At 45.6% G+C, this 19,991-nt stretch overlaps 3 protein-coding genes across 9 annotated transcripts; 1 reads left to right on the top strand and 2 right to left on the bottom strand.

Annotated features, from left to right (window-relative positions):
• Positions 1-50: 50 nt before the first annotated feature.
• LOC6504062 (folylpolyglutamate synthase, mitochondrial) lies at positions 51-3,731 on the bottom strand. Its single transcript, XM_032452585.2, has 4 exons — positions 3,448-3,731; positions 2,976-3,152; positions 666-1,513; positions 51-603 (listed from the first exon to the last, which is right to left on the bottom strand). Exons 1-4 carry the CDS (start codon positions 3,721-3,723, stop codon positions 198-200), a joined length of 1,707 nt encoding a protein of 568 aa, XP_032308476.1. The 5' UTR covers positions 3,724-3,731; the 3' UTR covers positions 51-197.
• On the top strand, positions 3,728-5,933 carry LOC6503591 (box C/D snoRNA protein 1). Its single transcript, XM_001964066.4, has 3 exons — positions 3,728-3,817; positions 4,461-5,307; positions 5,372-5,933. Exons 2-3 carry the CDS (start codon positions 4,536-4,538, stop codon positions 5,560-5,562), a joined length of 963 nt encoding a protein of 320 aa, XP_001964102.1. The 5' UTR covers positions 3,728-3,817; positions 4,461-4,535; the 3' UTR covers positions 5,563-5,933.
• Positions 5,627-19,982, bottom strand: LOC6504061 (protein transport protein Sec16A). Of its 7 annotated transcripts, none has more exons than XM_032452659.2 (14): positions 19,748-19,982; positions 15,908-18,489; positions 15,409-15,844; positions 14,076-14,405; positions 12,478-12,928; positions 12,158-12,419; positions 11,344-12,104; positions 11,131-11,280; positions 10,530-11,063; positions 9,953-10,255; positions 8,222-8,403; positions 7,631-8,151; positions 7,343-7,572; positions 5,627-7,210 (listed from the first exon to the last, which is right to left on the bottom strand). In XM_032452659.2, the coding sequence occupies exons 2-13, from the start codon at positions 18,480-18,482 to the stop codon at positions 7,442-7,444; spliced, it is 6,636 nt and encodes a 2,211-aa protein (XP_032308550.1). In that variant the 5' UTR covers positions 18,483-18,489; positions 19,748-19,982; the 3' UTR covers positions 5,627-7,210; positions 7,343-7,441. The 7 variants fall into 7 exon arrangements, with proteins under 7 accessions (XP_032308550.1, XP_032308549.1, XP_044572642.1 ...); XM_032452658.2 differs by having other exon boundaries at positions 5,627-7,207; XM_044716707.1 differs by lacking the exon at positions 19,748-19,982 and adding an exon at positions 19,202-19,391 and having other exon boundaries at positions 5,627-7,207.
• Between the last annotated feature and the right edge of the window lie 9 nt (positions 19,983-19,991).

Raw genomic sequence — 19,991 nt, 5'->3', positions numbered from 1 at the left:
AAAGAATCCTTACATTTAAATTATCATTATTTTCAAAAATCTTCATAAAATTTACATTGTTTTATGTATTTTATTAAATTATAAATATTTAAATGTCCTTTTCAAGGACTAATTCTATTTTTTTGTTGCCTCTGGAACTAATTGTAAGTCTAAAGTCTAAGAGGTGGTTGTGATTCAAGGAATACGACATATATCCGTTAATTCTTGTCCTGATCGATCAGATCCAAGGCGGATATCGCTGCTCCCAGGAGGTGTATGGATCCAGTCACCAGGACATCCAGCTTTCCGTTCTCACTATCCGCCGGATATCTCTCCCGGATGGCCGTGAATGCGTCGCAGAGAGTGCCGAACACCTGTCCGCGATCCTCCTGGCCCAGCCGATCACTAATTTTCCGCCACTCCTCGGCTATCATCTTGGCCCGTTTCATTTGCATTTCGGCGGTGAACCGGACCATCACCTGGCTGGGGGCATTGGGCATGTTGGTGGCCAGGTTGGGCACAAAGCAGGCCATGTCGAAGGCGCAGGTGCTGTTCAGCAGTTCCAGCAGCGGTTCAAAGCCCGACTCTCCCGTTCGATTGAAGATCAGGATCTTGGGGTTGTTACTGAAAGAAGAAAACGAAAAAGGATATTAGTGATGCTCCTTGTCCTGATGTGGAAGACTCACCTGCCCTTGATGCTCTTTGCGAACCAATCCGTGCACACGGCCATGCTCTCGATGGTATGGGCGCCGTCCAGGTGAAGCCGCATGCCACGCCAGTCCACCAGCTGGCATCGTCCCGGCCAGTGGGTGTTGACGAGTCCCTCCAGGACCACATCATTCATGTACACCTCGTTGGGCGACCAGTTCTTTGGTGTGAGGTTATCCTTGGACTGTCGGGAGAGCCAATCGCTTGCCAATTGAATGGCCAGGGATCCGTTCAATCGGATGAAATGATTGAAGGTCGTCCAGTACCGGGAATACTTCTTGTCCTCCTGGAAATAGTCCTCCGTCGGTGGCACCACAAATAGAGTGGCTTTCTTCTCCTCGATCCGCTCGCGGATCACCCGGAGGCACTGCTCCTGACCCACATGGGTGAAGACATGCGATCCCGGCTTGATAATGCCCGCCTTCTGCCAGGCAATCTGCTCCAGGGTCCCGCCCAGGAGTTCCGTATGCTCCAGGCCCAGTGATGTGATGCCCACAGTCTTCACATTTCTCAAAATATTCGTGGAGTCGCATTCTCCGCCGATTCCCACCTCCAGCACCGCCACATCCACCTTCTCGGCGAGGAAGATATGGAAGCCCAGAATGGTCAGGAACTTGAAGTAGGCGGGCATGTCGTATTCGTGCTCTCGCCGGTCCCACAGTCGGTTGTAGGCCTTCCAGAAGTGTTCCGTGAACTTATCCTTGGCCACCGGCTGGCCGTCGATCCTAATCCGTTCGTTGGTGGACAGGATGTGGGGTGAACTGAAGAAGCCAGTCCGGTAGCCATGATGACGCAGCAAGGACTCCGTCAAGGCGCAGGTAGAGCCCTAAAAGGACGAAATTTTTTATTAAAATTTAAATTCCAAAACAAAAAATTCCATCACTCCATATGTTAAGTAGAAAATTATCACAATTCCGCGATTATATGTCTATCTGATATTTTATTTATTTTTTGTTATCTATACAAACGTGCCGAAAGGAACGAAGCTCAAATTATGGGACATATCATATTCCAAAAACAAGAAATAACTGGTAATGTGGATTTTTTTTAGATAATACGACTTTCACATACCCTTTAGGTATGGAATATAGGAAGTTGTGGGTTTTAATGGCATAGAATAGGTGGAATATTTGGAAGATGCAGTGACAAGTACCGGGTATTATATATTTTTAACGATTATTATGACATTCTTAACCTGTTATTCAAAAAGAAAGAGGTTTTCTTAGTTTTGTAAACTGAAATACAACATTTTTTGTAAGATTCCTTATACTTTTTCGAAAATTTGACACATAATAGGTAGAATAGCAAGAAAATGTCACAAAAAGTACCGGGTATCATATATTTAAATTATTATTATGACATTCTTAACCTCTTTTTAAAAAAAAATGTGGCTTTCCTAGTTTTAAAAGTTAAATACAAAATTATTCTAAGATTCTCTTGAAATAAATTGTAAGAAAATGGCGGGTTAAGTTCCAGGTATCATATATTTTAAATAATATAATGACATTCTTACCCGTTTCTTTTGAAACGAAAGGAATTTTCTTGATTTTCAAACTGAAATAAAAGATTTTTCTAAAAATTTAAGTTACAGTTTAAAGAATTTTTCAATAATAAGAGCAAGAGAGATTTTCTGTAGTAAGTAGAATATTAGGAAAATAACGAGAAAAGTACCTGGGATCAAATATTTTTTAGAATATTTTTTTTTAGATTTTCAAACAGAAAAACAAGATTTTTTTAAACATTATAGTTTAATTTGAAAGACTTGTTTTAATAATATGAGATAAGATAGGTAGAATAATAAGAAAAGGGCGGGAAAAGTACCGGGTATCACTTATTTGAACTAGAATAATAATTATGACACTCTGAACCTTAAAAAAAAAGAAGTAAGTTCTCTTGATTTCCCCCATGAAATACAATACTTTTGTAAACAATTCTTCATAAAACTGATATACCCTGTTGAAGAAGAACAATGGGAAGCAAAGACCCAAACAGATCCATCAGAAAAATATCAAATTGAAAGCTAAACAAATCTTATCAGCAAGTGAGCGATTAGCGGAGCTCTAATTCCTATAATTCCCAGAGCTACAGAGGGAGAACTGAGAGGATTGAGAGCCAAGAGAGCTGAGAGCTGAGAACTGAAACCCAAGAGAGAACAAAATTTAATTAATTAATTAACTAGTGAGTCGAAAGACCTTCAGTTGGATAGCACAACCAAAAAAACTGAAAAACAAACAAAAAAAGCCAACAATCGAAATGAAAACAAGTTCATGGGAACATGAAACCCTCACCTTGCCCTTGGTGCCAGCCACATGGATGAAGGACAGCTGCTCCACGGTCTCCAGGGGCAGGCCACTCCTCTCCAGATACTTAATCGTATCCTTAACGGTATCCACTTTAGGATTATTGACAGAATTCCGGATGGCAGCATCGTTCGACTGCAGGGAGTTTAATTTCTTAATAGCATTCTGTTGAAAAATAAAAATAAATAAAATATATTATTAAAATTATTATTATCTTAATAGATTAAAATATTCACCAATTGGTCTAAGTTTTTACAATTATTTAAGTTTCTAATAAATATTATTACTTTATCAGTCATATCTATGATATTTACATCATATATCTTGAATAATAAAATATTTTATGACTTCTAACAACTTGCCTTCTTTGTTTTTTGAAATATTTTGACATTTTTAAATACAATTTTTTAATGAAATACTTATAAAATAATATAAATACTAATTAAACACTATAAGTTACCTCAAATGCCTCGTTAACATCGCTATTGTTACCATTTTCGGGAAAAGAACCATTTTTGAAACCATTATTTTTGAAATTTGTTGGCATTTGTCGCTGATAGAGAACCAGATCCGCCAGATTGGTGGAGGGGAGCTCCCGCGTTGATGTATACCGTACGTCTTCCATCCGGCGAGGCTTTACTGTACTGCTCAGTGTGCGTAGAAGGTGCGGCGGATTCGTGTTCGCAGCGGCATGACAGGTGCGACGGACTAAGCGGCTCAGTTGGTGTGTAGCCATATTTATGAAGCGATCGGCTGGCTCTCCCCGCTCACTGGCGAGCGGTATCTGGGATGGGGGACGCCAAACAACAACAACAAACAACTAGAAGCTGGTAAACAAGAAAAATCAACTCCAATTTATGCATAGAAACAGAAGTGGTAACTGATATGCTTAATGATTCGCTTGCGTAGATTGTAAAATGCGTGGCGCGGCGACACTTGGGGGCGATAAGAGCCGCCCCCAGACTAAATCATAAAGTCATATGCACGTGTAACCAATTTAAATATTGCGCCATCTGTCATTGTTATCGATATCTAGATAAACAGAAATCCGATAACAACACAGGAGTTGCAAAAACAAAACATTACAAACAATTATTTTGCAACATAAACAAACCAGATATCAGTTACACACGCTGAGGTTACAGCAATCCACTCACCTGATAGCATAATCTCGTTTGTTTACGTCTGGCGGTAACTTCATCGCTTTATGGCCAACAACAATTACAAAACATAATCCCAACAATACGTTAATGTTATTGCACGCGACTTTAAAAAGCTTAATGCTAGAGATGGTAATTAGCAGATAGTTTACGGATTCAACAGTCTGGCAGCACTGTTTCACTTAGCCTCCGCTTAGAAACATAATTTAAACACTCAAACTAACTAAAAACTAGTTTTTTAAATTGTTTAAAACCTTTATTAACTAAAGGTTAAATGTTTATAACATTTAAAATTAGTCCGGCAACTCAACAGGTCCAACCCAGCTGACAACTATCGATGATCTCCCATCTCTAAACCACGCTAAGATTGAAAATCAAAACAAACACCATGCGTCTGGGTATTTGCGAGGTGTGTGCCGCCAAGGAGGCTCTCTACGCCTGCCCCAAATGCGAGGTGAAGACCTGTAGCCTGGCCTGCGTACTGATCCATAAAAAGGAGCTAAAGTGCGATGGCCGGAGGGATCGGACCAAGTTTGTGCCGCTCAGCGAGATGACCGCCCGCGAGTTCATGAGCGACTACTGCTTCCTGGAGGAAGCTACACGCTACACGGAGAACCGTAAGACGGACAAGTGCAAGGGCTATACCCATGAAAACAAAAATTTGCCCCAGACCCTGCATCGACTGCGAACCGCCGCCACTAAGCGCAACATCCACTTGCGCCTGCTGCTCCCCAACTTCAGCAGACGGAGGCAGAACACCACATACCTGGACTGGAAGCGGAAGCATCTCTACTGGCGGGTCGAGTGGCTGTTTGTCAACACAGCTCCGGTTGAGGAGGGCAAGACCATTAGTTTCGTGGACGCCCGCTGCGATGAGACGCACACTCTGGCGGCTCTGGCTCTGAAGTATGTGGATCTGGAGGAGGAGACGGCTCGGGATCGGCGGAAACAACTATTCCATCATCAGACAGCGGGCATTGGTCAGCTAAGCTTTTGGCTGCGGGCCGAGGGAGTGCGGAACAGCAGCAGGCGGTGCTATCTCCTGGAGGCGAATAAGACTCTGGGGGAGAATCTGACAGGGAAGACGATCGTGGAGTTTCCCACGATATTTGTTAACTACGAGCAGAGGCCTCCAACGGGCTATCAACAGATTGAAAGTGGTGGGCATAGTCTCTCTTATTTTATATATATTTTTATTTATTTAATTTTTATGTAATATTTTAGATGAAGAAATGGAGGAGGAGGAGGAGGAGGATCTGGAGGCGCCAAAGACCAGCAAAGTAGAACCATCAGAGTCTGAGGAAACAACAGAAGAAATACCTGACAGCGAACTGAATCACATTCTCCAGGAACTGGCAGCATCTCTGGCCAATCCAGAAGACCCGCCAATGGACACTGAATCGGATACGGAATAGCTCCATCAGACTCTTAGAAATTATGCTATAAAGTAGAAGAATAACCTCCCAAAAACACACACTATTTTTAATATTTTTACATAAATGTTGTGTATTTTTTCAGACGCATTGAATTTAGTTTTTAAATATATATATATATATTTTTTTTTAGACTAATTAAACGTTAAGAATTCATACCACACTTTTGTTTCGCTCTAGTTCCGCTCTACTCATTATCATGTCTGTCCCTTTGTGTTTATTTTTTAATTATATATATAATGTGTAAGTGGGGGGGGAAATCGTGTTACAGATCTGGGGTTTTATCTTAGATTTGTGTACAATTTCTTGTGTGGTCTGATTTGAAACGACTTGCACAGCAATATTATATTTTTTAGAATTTAGAACCTACCGATTGGCGTTAATTATTTGTACATAAAACATTATGTCCTGTCGGGCCAACCATTTTCTATTAATTTCTAAATATTTCTCATTTTTTTGTCGTTTTTTTCGCTTTTTTTTTTTGCTTTGTTTTTGCCTGCACCAGTTATTTGATTAAAATTATAAATTAAAGCATAAACAAACAAGTTTTTTAACAAGAAAAAAAATAAACATTTTCAAAATGCATTTTCAATTCCAAACACAAACTCAAATGTATAAAAAAAATTAATGGGAATAAACAGAATTAAACCATTTAAAAAATTGTTCTAAAAAATAAAGATACATCCATACATATATCATTTAAAATTGGAATTATTTTAAATAGAATTAATGTTTTTTTTTTTTTGACACTGAAAAGAGGGTGGGAAGAATTCGGAAAATAGAACACTTAAATTGTTAAATCTTTTTAGTTTTTTAAATCCAAATTTTTATAAGTATTTTTCCTAATATTTTTTTGTTTTTAATCTGTTTTTTTTGATCCATTAAGCATAACAAACGCAGAAGTTACAGATATATATAGTATATATATAGTATTTAAGAGATGCATAGAAAAGGTAGTGTCTCTCCTCCATCGGATACATCGAGTTCCATCTCATATACATATACGGCTAAACAAAAAATAATCATAAAACTATGCAACATACAAAAGAAACATGTATTTTGTTTTTTTTTTTTTAATATAAACATATATAAGAGGGGGTATAGAGGTTGGGGGGGGGCACTCCGTTCAGGGTCTTGTAGAGTGCGGGGGGTTGGGTTTACATAAAGAAAGATTTACACACTTCTATATATATATATATATATATTTTAATTATTATATATATATTTTAGCTAATCGTACATAGATTTCATTATCCATTTTTTATTTTTTTATTTTTTTTTTGCACTAAACCTTAAAAAGGACATCCAACGCAAAAACACAAAACACTCAAAAGTTCTTTAATAAGTTTCTTGTTTTTTTTTTTGTTGTTTTTTGTTTAATTTTGAGTTTTAAGATTTGTTTTTTTAAGATACACACACGCACACACGAATCAGAAGGAAGAAGAAAAAAAATTAAAATAAAAAGACAGACAGAGGGGGGGTGGGGGGTGGTTATATCGGGGCGGCAGGAGGTGGCGCGGGCGTGTGTGTTATCCTTCAAGTTGGAAAATGTATAGGAAATACATATCATATCGTAGTAGGTCCTTTTTTTCTATTTTTTTTTTTTTACGTAGCTCTCGTCGTGCTGCTGCTGGAGAGAGTGTGTGTGTGTGTGATAAAGAAAGAGAAGAAAGAAAGCGGAGAAAGGTAAGAAAGAAAAGAGAACACAAGAAAGTATTCAAATCAGTTGACATAATCCTCCAAAATGCTCCAAACCACTCACATTTCGTTGGCAATTCTCGTTGCTATCGACAGCAGTAGCCCATCCTCCAATCCTCCCATCCAGCACTCCAGACTCCCACTCCTCCCATAACTACTGGGACTACTGGGGCACAAAGTACCCACCCTGAGGCACTGCCGCCGGCGCCATTATCGGCGCCAGGACGCTCTCGGGTGCCGCCGACATGGGAGCACCCGACGGATTGAAGACATCCACATACGAGTTCTTCAGGGCTGCAAATAGATCGAGATTTAACACCAAATCCTGGAGAGAAATAAGCGAGAAACCTACTGCGATTGCGTTGCATCTTGAACATGTTGGACTGCAGCTTGGGCTGGGCACCGCCGGGAGCAGCTGCTGCTGCTGCTGGTGCTGCTGCTGGCGCCGGGGAGGGAGCCAGGCCGGGTGATGGGGCAGGTAGTGGAGCCACTGGTAGCCACTCGGGCTGCGCCGGTGCTGCCGTATAATCAATGGACTGCGACGGAGTTGGCTCCATGAACGTGGGCGCTGCTACGGCTGGCAGGGATGGTGGTCCAGCTGCTAGCCCTGGGGGTGGCAGAGGAGGTCCTCCTGCTCCCGGTCCTCCTCCTCCAGCCGGTCCTCCTCCCATTCCCATATCACTCATCTTGGGCGGCGGCTTAAAGCTCTCCACCTCCTCGGCACCACCCTCGGTGTTGGTCCAGCACTTGCGCTCCTTGTCCCAGACGATGGTGGGATTCTTGTCGTCCGGCAGGATCATTTGGTTCTTGTTCTTCACGAAGACCTTGTTCCAGAGACCGCCGAACCAGCCGGAGTTCTGGTTGCCAGGAGCACTGCAATAATATGATATTAGAGGAGGATTAAGAGAAGGGATAAGCCAACAAGGACAAGGATGAAACTTACCCATGATCCCCGCTGTTTGGTTTCCCCGCCGCCTGCTTGCCAAGTGATGTCGCCTCCGCGGAGCTACCGGCTGCCTTGTGACCAGGATGGGCATTTCCGCCATGTCCACCACCACCGTCACCGTCCTCGTCGTCGTAGCTCTTGGACTTGGGCATGGATATGGCCGGACGTGATGTCTGGAGCTGAGAAAGGCCATGTGGATGGTGGGACAAAAAAAAGGAATCGAATTAGAATCTGTTCTTAAAAAATATAAATTTAAAAAATATAAAAACATGGTGTTTGTGGGGTGTTAGTAGTAACAGAGAGTAACAGAGATTAGTGGGGGGGATTAGTTTTCAATTATAATCGATAAATCGAAATCGAAACGAAAATCGAAACTGGCGCAGTCAAAAAGCTATCGATCTCAGACACATCACTATCAAAAGGCTTAAGGTTAACAGGATTTCTTATAGCTATTAAAGGATTCAGATTCAAATTCAGTTTCAGATTCAATAATAATAATAATAATAGTAGTAGGTAGTGTATCCAGAGAGAGTTCTACGGACAGGTACAAAAATAAGCGATAGACGCCTCAAAATCTCATCTCTAACCGATCCTTTTTCCTTCTTGAACATTTTCCAACACTGGTACTACCATACTGATTTACAATTTCTTCTTAGAACTAAGTGCCCTCATTGGGGCATCTATGTCATAGGTTCGGACTGTGCTGGTGGATGCTCCTCCTCCTCCTCCTCCTGGTCTTCCTCCTGGTTGCTGTTGAGGTTGCTCCTTCTTCCGATCCAAATAGTTCTCAAAACGACTCAGACTCTGCTCCACCTCGGAGCACATCTTTTTATAGTTCAATGGTATGGCCGGATTGGCTATCAGCTCCTCCATGGACCACACATGCTGTGGCTGGGCCTGGGAACTAGCCATCTCCGGCTTGGTGGCTATAATGCCGTACTTGTTGAGCAACTCCTGCCGCCGATAGTAGTGCCTCTCATCGTCATAGCTCTCATCGTAGAGCAGATCATCCTCCTCCTCCTCCTCCTCCACATCATCGTCATCCTCGTCATCTTCCTCCTCTTCGGCCTGCTCCTCACCCTCGGCATCCTCATCAATGACATCATAGTCGTTGAGGACATAGCTCCTATATCGCTGCAAGTCACTCCGATCGGCATTCGCCTCGGGATCATAGGAACTGCTCTTCTGGACCTGCCCCAGCGGCATATCGATCGGATAGGTGCCATTGAAGACGATGTGCGGCTTCCGGGCAAGATGGTATTGCGATGTGGTCTTGGAAGTGGCCAGTGCCAGTGACTGATTTCCGGTCATCTTCTCCAGTTCCAGTTGCTGTTCCAGTTCCTGTTCCAGTTCCTGTTCCACCGATTCATCAATAGTCGTTGGCAGATTGAAGTTTACTCTTTTTGGATTGGATCGGACAGAGGCAGTTGCTCCTCCTCCTCCTCCAGCTCCTGCTCCTGTTGTGGTTGTTAGGGGCGGCTGGGGCGTGGCTGTGACTGTGGCGGCTTTGGCGGCAATGAAACGTGTGGGCGTGGTTAGCGTTTTGGGCGTTTGTGTTAGATAGTTGTGGCAATTGGACTTTTTGTTGGTTAGTGTTGCAGTTGCAGTTGCAGATGTTGCAGTTGCAGATGTTGCAGTTGCAGATGTTGCATTGTTGCTACTGATGTTGCTGATGATGCTGCTGCTGGTGGCTTGTTGACTTTTTTTTGGGTTGGAAATACTACTTACATCATTCAAATTGAATGCCTTTGTGGAGGATGTTGCTCCTGTCTGGATTGTTTGTTGCTTTTTGCTTAAGGAGCTGCTGCTACTGCTGCTGATGATCCTCTCCTGCTTCACTCCCTGCGACTTGAAACGATTACCATTGCTACGACTATGTTGTTGCTTCTTCAGCTGCTGTTGTTGCTGCTGCTGCTGCTGTTGGATCAGGAGTTGCTGCTGATGTTCTTGCTCCTCCTGCTGATGTTCCTGCTCCTCCTGCTCCTGCTCCTGATCCACCTCCATCTCCTCTTTGTGATTCTCAACTGGCAGCTGCATTCCATGCGGACATAGGTTTGTGGTATTTATTTTAGAATAGTACTGGTTAGTCTAAGAAGGTCAAGACACGGATCAACTGAACTGAAGAAGAACTCCTCCAAATTTGAAGTATCGAATACAAATCAGGAGTGAACTCAAAACACTAGACAGCCCTCGGCCAGCCAACTGGGAAGCAAACTAAAAGCTAAATGAAACCAAAACGGCCTTACAACTACTCCCGAATGCTTAAAAAACTACAAAGTGGCTCCTGTTTCCGGTGCCAACTCACCTCATCCCCGTAGGGAGGCTGCTGGGATCCCGACCAGTAGTCGTAGCCATAGTTCCCGCCTCCGGGAGCGCCTGAATCTGCTGGCTGGTCGTAGGATGGATAGTCCTGCGGCTGTCCAGGATGCTGCTGCGGCATCTGACTTATATTTGGGTCGTAGAGCTCTGCTGCCGGCGTGGTCGTGTTATCCACATCGTTCGGGAGGTAATTGTAACCGGGATAGGCTGCCACCGGAGCCAGTGCCGGTGCTGCTGCAGAGCCACTCGCCTCCGGCGCCTGCTCGTACTCCGTCGTTTCGTACTGACTCGGAATGGCGTTCGGGTCGTAGTAGAGGTTCTGCTGCGGCTGGGGCACTTCCTGGGGCTTCTGGGCCTGCAGGGTGCTCTCCAGGTTGGCGCCAACGTACTGCATGTTCAGCTCCTTGAACTGTTGGTTCACCTCCGCGAACTGTTGGTTGATGTCGTGCTGCTGCAGCTGCTGCTGTTGCTGTTGCTGCTGATGCAGTGGGTCCTGCTGCTGCTGCTGTTCCGGTTGTGGCTGGAAAGTGGGACATAGGTTTAAGTGGCGATCGTGACATTAGGGCGACCGTGACACTACTACTTACCACATCGGCCAGAGCTCGGAGCTGACGCAGCCAGGCCTTCTCCTCCGGAGCAGCACTGTCCTTGCCAGTGGCATTCGGTGGACTGGCGAAGGACACCCGATTGATCAGAATGGGATCATGATAGCGCAGTCGTTCCGCCAAGCCACACACCTACAAACCAAGAGAGAAACAATAAGAACTAATAGATCACAACCAACTAAGTACTATCCCTACCCTTTGAATGAAATCCGGGTCATAGCTATCCGGCTTCAGCTCAATATGACGAGCTATCTGCTCCAGGTAGTTGGTGCAACGGAAGTGCTGGCCATAGTCGAGTATCCGGGTGGCCAGCAGGAACTTGTAGTGCTGGAATGGAGCGATGCTGAACTTGGGATCCGACAGGGAGCGAGCATACTCGTAGATCTCGGTCATGATGATGGCCTCGTTGCTGGCGAACTCATTGAAGTGTTTGTAGTGCGAGGCGCCCAACAGGATCAGTCGGGGCACGTTCGCCGTGAGGCTAGCCTGCTCGGTGGCGGAGCTATCATACCGTCCGAACTCCTCCTGGGCCACCAGATAACAGAAGTGTGCCGCATAGATGTCGCCACGCTGGAACAGGGTATCGCCCAGAGCCACCACCGAACTCCGATCGTACTCGGGCTGTCGGCTCTTGTTGGTCACCAGAATGGAGAGATGAGAGCGCCAGTCGCCCCAACGCTCGTCCCGCAGCTGGCTGACGCAGGCCGGCGTGTGGCAGGACTTCATCTGGTAGAGCGTCTGCAAGGGATCATTGGTCTTGATGGCGCGACTGAGGAACTTCTGCGCCACATCGGTCAGGGCATAACGATCCTCGTACAGGGCCAGGAAGAAGGCGTGCGTCCACAGGCCATTATCGGTGGCCCATTGGAGTGCCTCCTCCACGTTCCCTCGCAGGACATAGCTGCGGAACTTATCAGTGGCAGCCTGCTCCGAGAGTGGCGACGGACCTCCAGCAGCTAGAGAGGAATGGGTTAGTCCTGCGTATCACTCGTTTCAGATGGGAACTTACCTCCAGCACTGCTGGGAGTGGTGCCACTGCCAGCTGCACTCGACGAATTGGCACCCGTGGTGCCCGCCGACGTCTCCTCGCCCACCGCCTCCACACTTTCGGCGTCCGAGAAGGCGGCCTTCTCCGCCGTCCCAGCATCCGGATCAGTGCCAGTCTCTGCCTCAGCATCGGGTTCAGCTTCCGTTTCAAATTCGCTGGGATTGTAGGGATATTCCTGTTGGTTCTCCAGCAACAGATCACCCACATCCGTGTCGGCAATGTACTGGAAAGGACAAAAACTGTTAGTAACTGAAAGAGGATATAACTCCGAGAGAACTCACCCCATTCTGGCGCAAGAGGAGGATCAGGAGATGCCACATGAGGGCATGGGAGGCTCGGTACTTGTCCACACTGCCCTGGGGTTTCTTCTGCGTGGCATAGAGCACCGTACAGCCGCGGGTGGGCCCCAGCCGGATCTGATCCTTGCAGAAGCTAATGATCTTGTCCTTGTGCAACTTCCGGCCCTGCAACGGACCCGGATACATGCGCAGCAGGCTGCTAGTTCCGTCACGGATGCGCGGTGGTGCCACTTCCACGTCGTTCCGAAGCCGACCGCGTCCCGCGAACTTGGGCTTCACCTTCAGCAGCAGGCTCATGGAGTAGGAGGCCACCAGGTGGGGTCGACTAAAGAGCAGCGGTGTGCGCCGGCGGGGCGGACGGGCCACGGCCGTGGTGACCACACCGGAGACACTAGTTCCGCCGTAGGTCGATGGCGCCGCTTCCGTGGCAGCTCTGGGAAGGAGAACAGAGACTCGATGGGTTAGAGGGACATGGTTTTTGGAAGAAAATAAAAAAAAAAAGTATATCATGCAAAAAGAAAAGGAGGAGGAGGATATCAAGGATATTGCAGGATATCTGGGGCACCCGGAAGCACCCGCCATCAGAGCTTCATGCAACTTTCAAAAAACTCAATTTCGAACAAAATTATTAACAATTTTTGGATAAAAAATCAAAGAAATTAATCATTTTCAACTAAAATATTAGAAACTGGGTTTGTTTTTCAAAAAAACACTTTTCAAAACTTGTTTTTATGAATATTTTGTTTAAAATTAGGCCTTTTTAAATAATTTTTTTGAAGAAGAAACTATTATTATATCTTCCGGTGGGAATTATTTAGTTCTTTTTTTAAAAAATGGTTCAAAATAGATCATCGTATAGGTTCTAAAATATCGGATCTAAAATATTGGATCAAATAACAGAAAACCTGATCAACTAAAGATTGCAAAATCCTCTTTTTAAGCATTTTTGCAGATTAAAGCCCAATATTATGTCCTCTGATTTGAAATATTAGATAAAAAATAACGAAAATCTGATACCTAATAGATCATAAAACCTTTATAAATCATTTTTTTGTACTATAACCCAATATCATGTCCTCTGATCTTAAATATTTAGTTCATAGACCTTATAATGCATTATTTTAGATAAGATCCCAATGTAATATCCTTAAATCTGAAATAATAGATCTTGTAACCTTTAAAAACCATTTTTTTGTATTAGAGCCCTATATCATATCCTTCGATCTAAAATATTTAGATCATAACCTCTAAAAAGCATGTTTTTTTTAGGTTAGAACCCAAGTTGATGAGCCAAAATAGACCTGTTCCCATAGAAGGACCTTTTAGAGCCAAAGAACAGACAGAAACGGGGATCGGAGAGAAGCTGAAACAACGGAAGAGCGCCACAAAGAGGAAAAGGATGATGAAGAGTGGATGGCAAGTGAGTTGAAGCTTCTTTTTTTGTTTTTTTTTTTTTGCATAAAAAGCATAAAAGTGTGACAGAAAAGCGACAGAATGTTTTTGTTTTTGGAATTGAATTTTTGTTGTTTTTTTTTTGAGGGGGGATTGGATTTGATTTGTTTTTTTTTTCAAATGACAACCTGATATCGAGTCCGCACTCGGAACCGGCATAAATGGGTCCACAGCGGGAGGAGCGTCCATCGCCGCCATTTAAGTTACTCAGCGATCCGGCATGGGATAGATTCGAGTATGGATTTGGATGGAAAACTGATCCATAATAACTGGTATTATCCTCCGTATAACTGCTGTTCAGTATATCCTGTTGTTGTTGTAGATGATGATGATGTTGTTGGTGTAGCTGGTGTTGCTGTTGCTGTTGTTGTTGTTGTTGGTGATGCTTCTGGTAGATCAACTCTTTGAAATGTTGTCGATGGAATTCATTGGCTTGATTTATGTATGCATGTGTATACCTATTTTTTTTGGGAATTGTTTTTGGAAGGACATTGCACGACATTGTTTTATTTTGTGCATTTTTTATTTTTTTTTGGGTTTGAGGTTAGAGACGAAAATATTTTGAGGTTATTTACGAATTTGCATTAGTTTGTTGTGCATTTTTTGTGGAATAGTATCTTGTTCTTAGTTAGTAGAAGAACGTACACAACGAAGGATATCCAAAGGATTGGAAACAATGGTACAATTAACAGGGATCTACAACAATTATCGAGAATATATCGATTATTTTGCTATAGCGATTAATCGGTATATTTTCGCATCCCTAAGAAGGCGTAGAATGGGAGAATGAGCGAGCAGGAGCAGGAGGGTACATACTGGGTTGTCTCTGTCACACACACACACACACTCTAACACACAAACAGACACACACACACACACGTATGAAAGTCTAATCACTAACTACTTAATTAGCATAGCATCTTATAGATAAGATTAAAGCCCTAAAGTCCTAAAGTTAAAATAGTGAGGAATAGTACGAGTTATGGGACTTGGGTTCTCCCACACACTTTTTGTTAAAAAAGAAAGTTTTAGCGGAAAGTTAAATAAAAAGTTTAAAAAAATCAACAGCTACTTTAATTTAAGAGTTTAAAGTTTTTTAAAAACGGGATTAGGGATTAAAAAAAGAGTAAAGAACAAGTAAGAGAAGAAAAAATCATACTTTTCGGTTGAACCGAAACTTCAGAAACATGTTGGAACTTGCAGGGGATTGTTTGGGTAATAAATTAATCGATAGTTTGCTTATCGAATTAGAAAGAGATGGGTTTTTTAAACTACAGAAGCTAGAGAGGAGCCATAGAGCCATTAAACTATAACTTTTACGATATTTTTTATAACTTTTTATTATAGTTTATGGCTTAATAAAAAAAATAGATAAAAAATATTTAAAAAATAGATAATAAATCCCCTTGTTTCCAGCATGTTTATCACTTTTTATACAATGACCTCTCCCTAAACACTCACCTCTCGCGTTCCCTTTGCAGAGCAGCTGCATCACTTCCAGGTGGAGCCGCCACCAACTGGGTCGTTGAGGCACCCGGGACTATGACACCACCACCACCACCTGGCACATTGGTCTTGGAGGCCACCACATTGACGGCCGCCGTCATCGAGTTGATCATCTGGCCATAGAACTTGGCGTACAAGTCGGCATAGGCCTGGGGATTGCGGGATATTTGTTCGTACATGCCATAGGGATCGTAGCCACCGGCGGCATACTGGTCGTAGTTGCGGTTACGCTTCCCAGAACCCGATCCACCACCGGCCGAACCACCACCAGCTTGCGAGTTGGGATTCCCGCCGTTGATCCGCTCCTTCTCCAGATCGCTGTTGCGAGAGCTCTTTCGGCGGTACTCCTCATAGCCGTCCCAGTGCCTCAGATCCGGATGACGATTCCCAGCTAGGGGAGGGGATAAAAAAAAAGGATAAAGGATATACTGGAAGGCTACTTGGAAGGTCTCACCTCTGCCCTGGTTGTCGTAGCTGCGTCGGTTTGAGCCGGAGGAGCGGTACTTCTCGCCGGATGACTGCTTGGTGGACCGCCTGCTGCCGTAGTTCCTGTCCCGATCCCGTTCCCGTTCCCTCTCGTACTCATCGTAGTCCTGGCGACCGGTCTTGCTGCTCCGGCCGCCGCCAGAGGCTCCACCGGTTCCGGGACCACCGCTACCCTCCAGCTCCCCGTCGATCTGGTTGATGTCGCGATTGTCCGACTCGCCGTCGTAGTTGTAGCGCCGGGAGTGGTCGTAGGACCGGTCATGGTCCTCGCCACCACTGTGGTACTTGTGCGATCGGGGACGCCAGTTGCGATCCCGCTTACGATCCCGATCCCGATCCCGGTCGCCGCCACGCTCCCGGCCGCCGTTCCTGTCCCGTTCCCTTTCACGATCCCGATCCCGGTCCCGTTCCCATTCATGATCCGCCACCTGGTGCTGGCGATTCGAGTCGTGGCTGCGACGCGGATGAGAGTCCCGCAGGGTCTTCGAGTCGCTGTGGTGCGAGGTGCCGCCCCGAACCGAGTCCTCCGTTTCCCCGTCATAGGTATTGTAGTGTCCGTGGCTGCGTCCACGTCCGGCGCGCCGATCCTCGGCCAGATCCCGGCGATCTCGGTCACGTTCTCGCTTCCGCTCCCGTTCCCGCTCACGATCCCGCTCCCGTTCGCTTTGGAGGAACTCGTCCGACTCGTCCTCGGACTCCAGGTCCAGCGAGGTGTTTCCCCTGGGGCCCACCGAGCGCTTCTTCTCCAGCGGCAGCTGCTTGTTCTGCTGGATCATCATCTGGACGTCCGAGTTGGACAGCAGGGGCGAGTGCTCCACGGGCGGCAGGTCATCCGGGGGCAGGATGTGATGTGCTGAGGACGGCAGCTCGGCCTGCGCCACTGCCGGCAGGATATCGTCGCGATCCTCCAGATTCTCGCCATCGAGGACCACTTCGCGCTGCTCCCGCACCGGCAGGACGACCGGAATGGCGGATATCTCCACGCCGGTTACCACCCGCCTGGCCGGGATCTGTTCACCCTCCGAGGTGTCCTCGCCGTCGGCCAGTCGCTCCTCCATGTGCAGGGCCGCCTGGGCCTGAGCCGGCTGCTCGGTGGCGCCGGTTACGAGGCGCTGCTGCTGCGACTCCAGCTCCGGCTGTCCAAGCACCAGACGCGACAGTCCTGGCGGCGGCAGCAGTCCAGCGTCCTGATCCGCCTCCAGATCCAGCTGCTCCGACAAATGGCTGGTCTGCAGGTACTGGGCACGCTCATCATTGGGCGCCGAGAGCACCTCCTGGTTATCCGGCTGCTCCACGACATTGGATGCGGGCGGCAGTGGTGTTGGGGCATAGAAGGATGTGCTGGGAGCTGGTAGTGGAGCTGGGAGTGATGTTGGAAGAGGAGCTGGCACGGGAGCCAGTACATTGAAGGCATCTGGTTGGGATTCGGGCGGAGGAGCCACCAGGGGCGATGCTACTGGAGCTACTGGTGCTACTGCTGGTGCTCCTCCTGGTGCTCCTCCTGCCGGACTGGCCAGAATGTTGACCCGCTTGCTGAGACCCGTGGACCGCTTGAAGGGATTACCGCCTGCGGGCGGCGGGCCAGCGGCAGGTGCCAGGCTAGGAGGAAGGGCTGCCGGTGGCGCCACCAGTGCCGGAGCTGGCGGAGATGCTGCTGCCGGTGGTGGAGCTCCCACAGCCGGGGGTAGTCCCACCGTAGCCAGTGATGTGGGTGGTAGAGGAGGTGGAGCTATTTCCGTCACTCCGCTGGGCTGATTCTGGAACGCCATGGGCGGCACAATGGCATCTAGTTCCGGCTCCTGGCCCAGCTCTGGCGGGGAGTGCAGCGGCTGGTGGAACAACTGCTGCTGTGGCGGTTGGTGGTGGTGTTGCAGGTTACTATTTGGCTGTTCAGCGGGCGGTGGCAGCTCCACACTATTGTTATTGTTGTTGTTGTTGGTGCTGTTGCTGCTGGGAAAGACCTGCCAGTTGCCTGGCGAGGATTGTACATTGAAGGCATCCTCCAGGAGCTGATCACCATTAGATGGCTCGCTGGTGGTGCTTCCAGCGGTATTGTTGTTGTTGTTATTGATGCTATTATCATTCCAATCGCCCCAATCTCCCCAGCCATCGTTCCGGGATCTGTTGTTGTTGTCCAAAGGATCCATGATGTACTGAGGGGTTTCCAAAGGATACGAGAGGTCCTGCTGCAGTGGTTGCTGGGGCGGTTGCTGCGGAAGTTGCTGCTGCTGCTGCTGCTGCGGAAGTTGCTGTCCTCCGTAGTAGTTGTTGTAGTTCAGGGATTGCTGCTGCTGCTGCTGCTGCTGGTGAGGATCCTGGGGATTCTCTGGCCAATAGTTGGGCTGCTGTGGTTGCTGTTGAAACATTTGGCTGGCATAGACAGGTTGCTGCTGCTGATGCGGATGCTGTTGCTGCTGCTGCTGCGTGGGTGGCAGATGTGAAGGATGCTGCTGCTGCTGCTGCGGAGGAGGAGGATGTTGCTGCTGCTGCTGCTGCTGCGGCTGCTGATGCGGTGGCAGCCAGGGAGCATTGTTGTGCAACATTTTGGAGCTACACCGGCGAGGACGAAACAGAAACAGAAACCATATAATAATTAAAAATTTGTAAAATCGCTTAAAAATAATAAGTCTAATGAGTAACAATCGAGTAATAGCCTCCTTCTATCTCCAAAATATTATTCAAAAAAAAAATTATATTAATTCTAAGTTAAATTTTAATTTTTTTTACTTTTTGGTATTTATGTTTTAGTGTACTGGTCTTAATATATTTGAGGCTTCTTTAAAATAAAAGCCATTCGACTTGGAAGTCATTGTTCTCCCAGTGTGACCAAAAATCTAAATAAAAAATGTTAAGTTTTTTAATTAAAAAATATTTATAATTTTTGTGACAATTTATTGAAAGGTGGCGAGTGGAAAAATCGGTTCAATGAACGAAACCAGTTTCTTCGAGAAAAGTTACCCGTTTTTCCAGAGTTTTTCTTTGCCCTGGAAACAGGGTACACTCGTAAAAAAAATAAATAATTTAAATTTAAAAAAAAAAAAATTCAGAAAATAAATATATAACTTACGGTAGTAGTGGGGGGGAGAAGAAAAAAAAAAACCCAAAAAAGTTAAAAGTTTACGTGGACGTTTGCTACAGAGTCACCCCCTCCACCCATCGGCACTAGTTCGACCCCCCTCTGGCCCATAAACACTCTCTTCAGTTGCTGCTTCCTCTTCTTCACTTTGTTACCACCATTTCGCTCTCTCTCTTTCTCTCTTACTGTTGTTTTTGTCTTGACGCAGCAGGTTTTTTGTTTTTTTTTTTACTTTTTATTTTTATTTCCTTTCCCAACACTGATAACTTTATAAACAGATTTATTTTTATTTTCTATAATCCTGATTTGCAAAAATTTTTATTATTTATTTGTCTTTTTGCCCCGCAAGTCAAAAGTGAAAACACTCTCCGAGGGGGATACGAATGGAAATAAAAAAAAAAAATAGATTTGGAGCAGTGGTCGTGAAAAGAGAGAGAGCGAGAGAGAGGGCGAGCGCCAGAGAGAGAGTTTACTCTCCCCCTCTCTACACAGGGTTGCAATCCGGTGTCGCTCTTGCAAAATGTTCCACAAAATAATTCACATTTGTAGCAGGAATAAAAACACACTTTTAGCCCAGCTGGCTTTGTCAATTTCTTATAAATATAAAACACAACCAATTACGCCAACAGGAGAGCGCTCTCTAACACTCTCAAACAGGCAGCAACATTCACACATACAGGTGGAAATGTCCCTTCCTTTTTCTAATTAGCTTACGCTGGACATTCGACTTACGAAAAAATTGCTCAGATTCGTTTCGTTCGCTTATTTACACATACACAGTGTTTTCATCTGACAGATGACTAAACAATACATTTACTTGTTTGCTGATTGCCGTAAGCAGTCGTCGTTTTTTTAAACAATTAACTTTGGAAAACGCAGCCAAAAATCCAAATGCCAACTCGACTTTAGTGCAGCGTTGCCAGACTGGCTACCGGGAGTCATGGTTGCCAGATCTGTGCCAGTTTTAACATAGAGA

This window comes from Drosophila ananassae, chromosome XL, assembly GCF_017639315.1.
Source record: "Drosophila ananassae strain 14024-0371.13 chromosome XL, ASM1763931v2, whole genome shotgun sequence".
In the NCBI taxonomy this organism is placed as follows: Eukaryota; Metazoa; Arthropoda; class Insecta; order Diptera; family Drosophilidae; genus Drosophila; species Drosophila ananassae.
This window is presented reverse-complemented; position numbering and strand designations above follow the sequence as displayed.

Coding starts and splice junctions, on each gene's coding strand:
- LOC6503591 (XM_001964066.4), top strand. CDS start 4,536: ATGCGTCTGGGTATTTGCGAGGTGTGTGCCGCCAAGGAGGCTCTCTAC. Junction 5,308..5,371: donor CTATCAACAGATTGAAAGTG/GTGGGCATAGTC, acceptor GTAATATTTTAG/ATGAAGAAATGGAGGAGGAG.
- LOC6504062 (XM_032452585.2), bottom strand. CDS start 3,723: ATGGCTACACACCAACTGAGCCGCTTAGTCCGTCGCACCTGTCATGCC. Junction 3,153..3,447: donor ATGTTAACGAGGCATTTGAG/GTAACTTATAGT, acceptor ATTTTTCAACAG/AATGCTATTAAGAAATTAAA. Junction 1,514..2,975: donor TGGCTGGCACCAAGGGCAAG/GTGAGGGTTTCA, acceptor TCGTCCTTTTAG/GGCTCTACCTGCGCCTTGAC.
- LOC6504061 (XM_032452659.2), bottom strand. CDS start 18,482: ATGTTGCACAACAATGCTCCCTGGCTGCCACCGCATCAGCAGCCGCAG. Junction 10,256..10,529: donor AGCCTCCCTACGGGGATGAG/GTGAGTTGGCAC, acceptor CATGGAATGCAG/CTGCCAGTTGAGAATCACAA. Junction 8,152..8,221: donor CCAAACAGCGGGGATCATGG/GTAAGTTTCATC, acceptor ATATTATTGCAG/TGCTCCTGGCAACCAGAACT.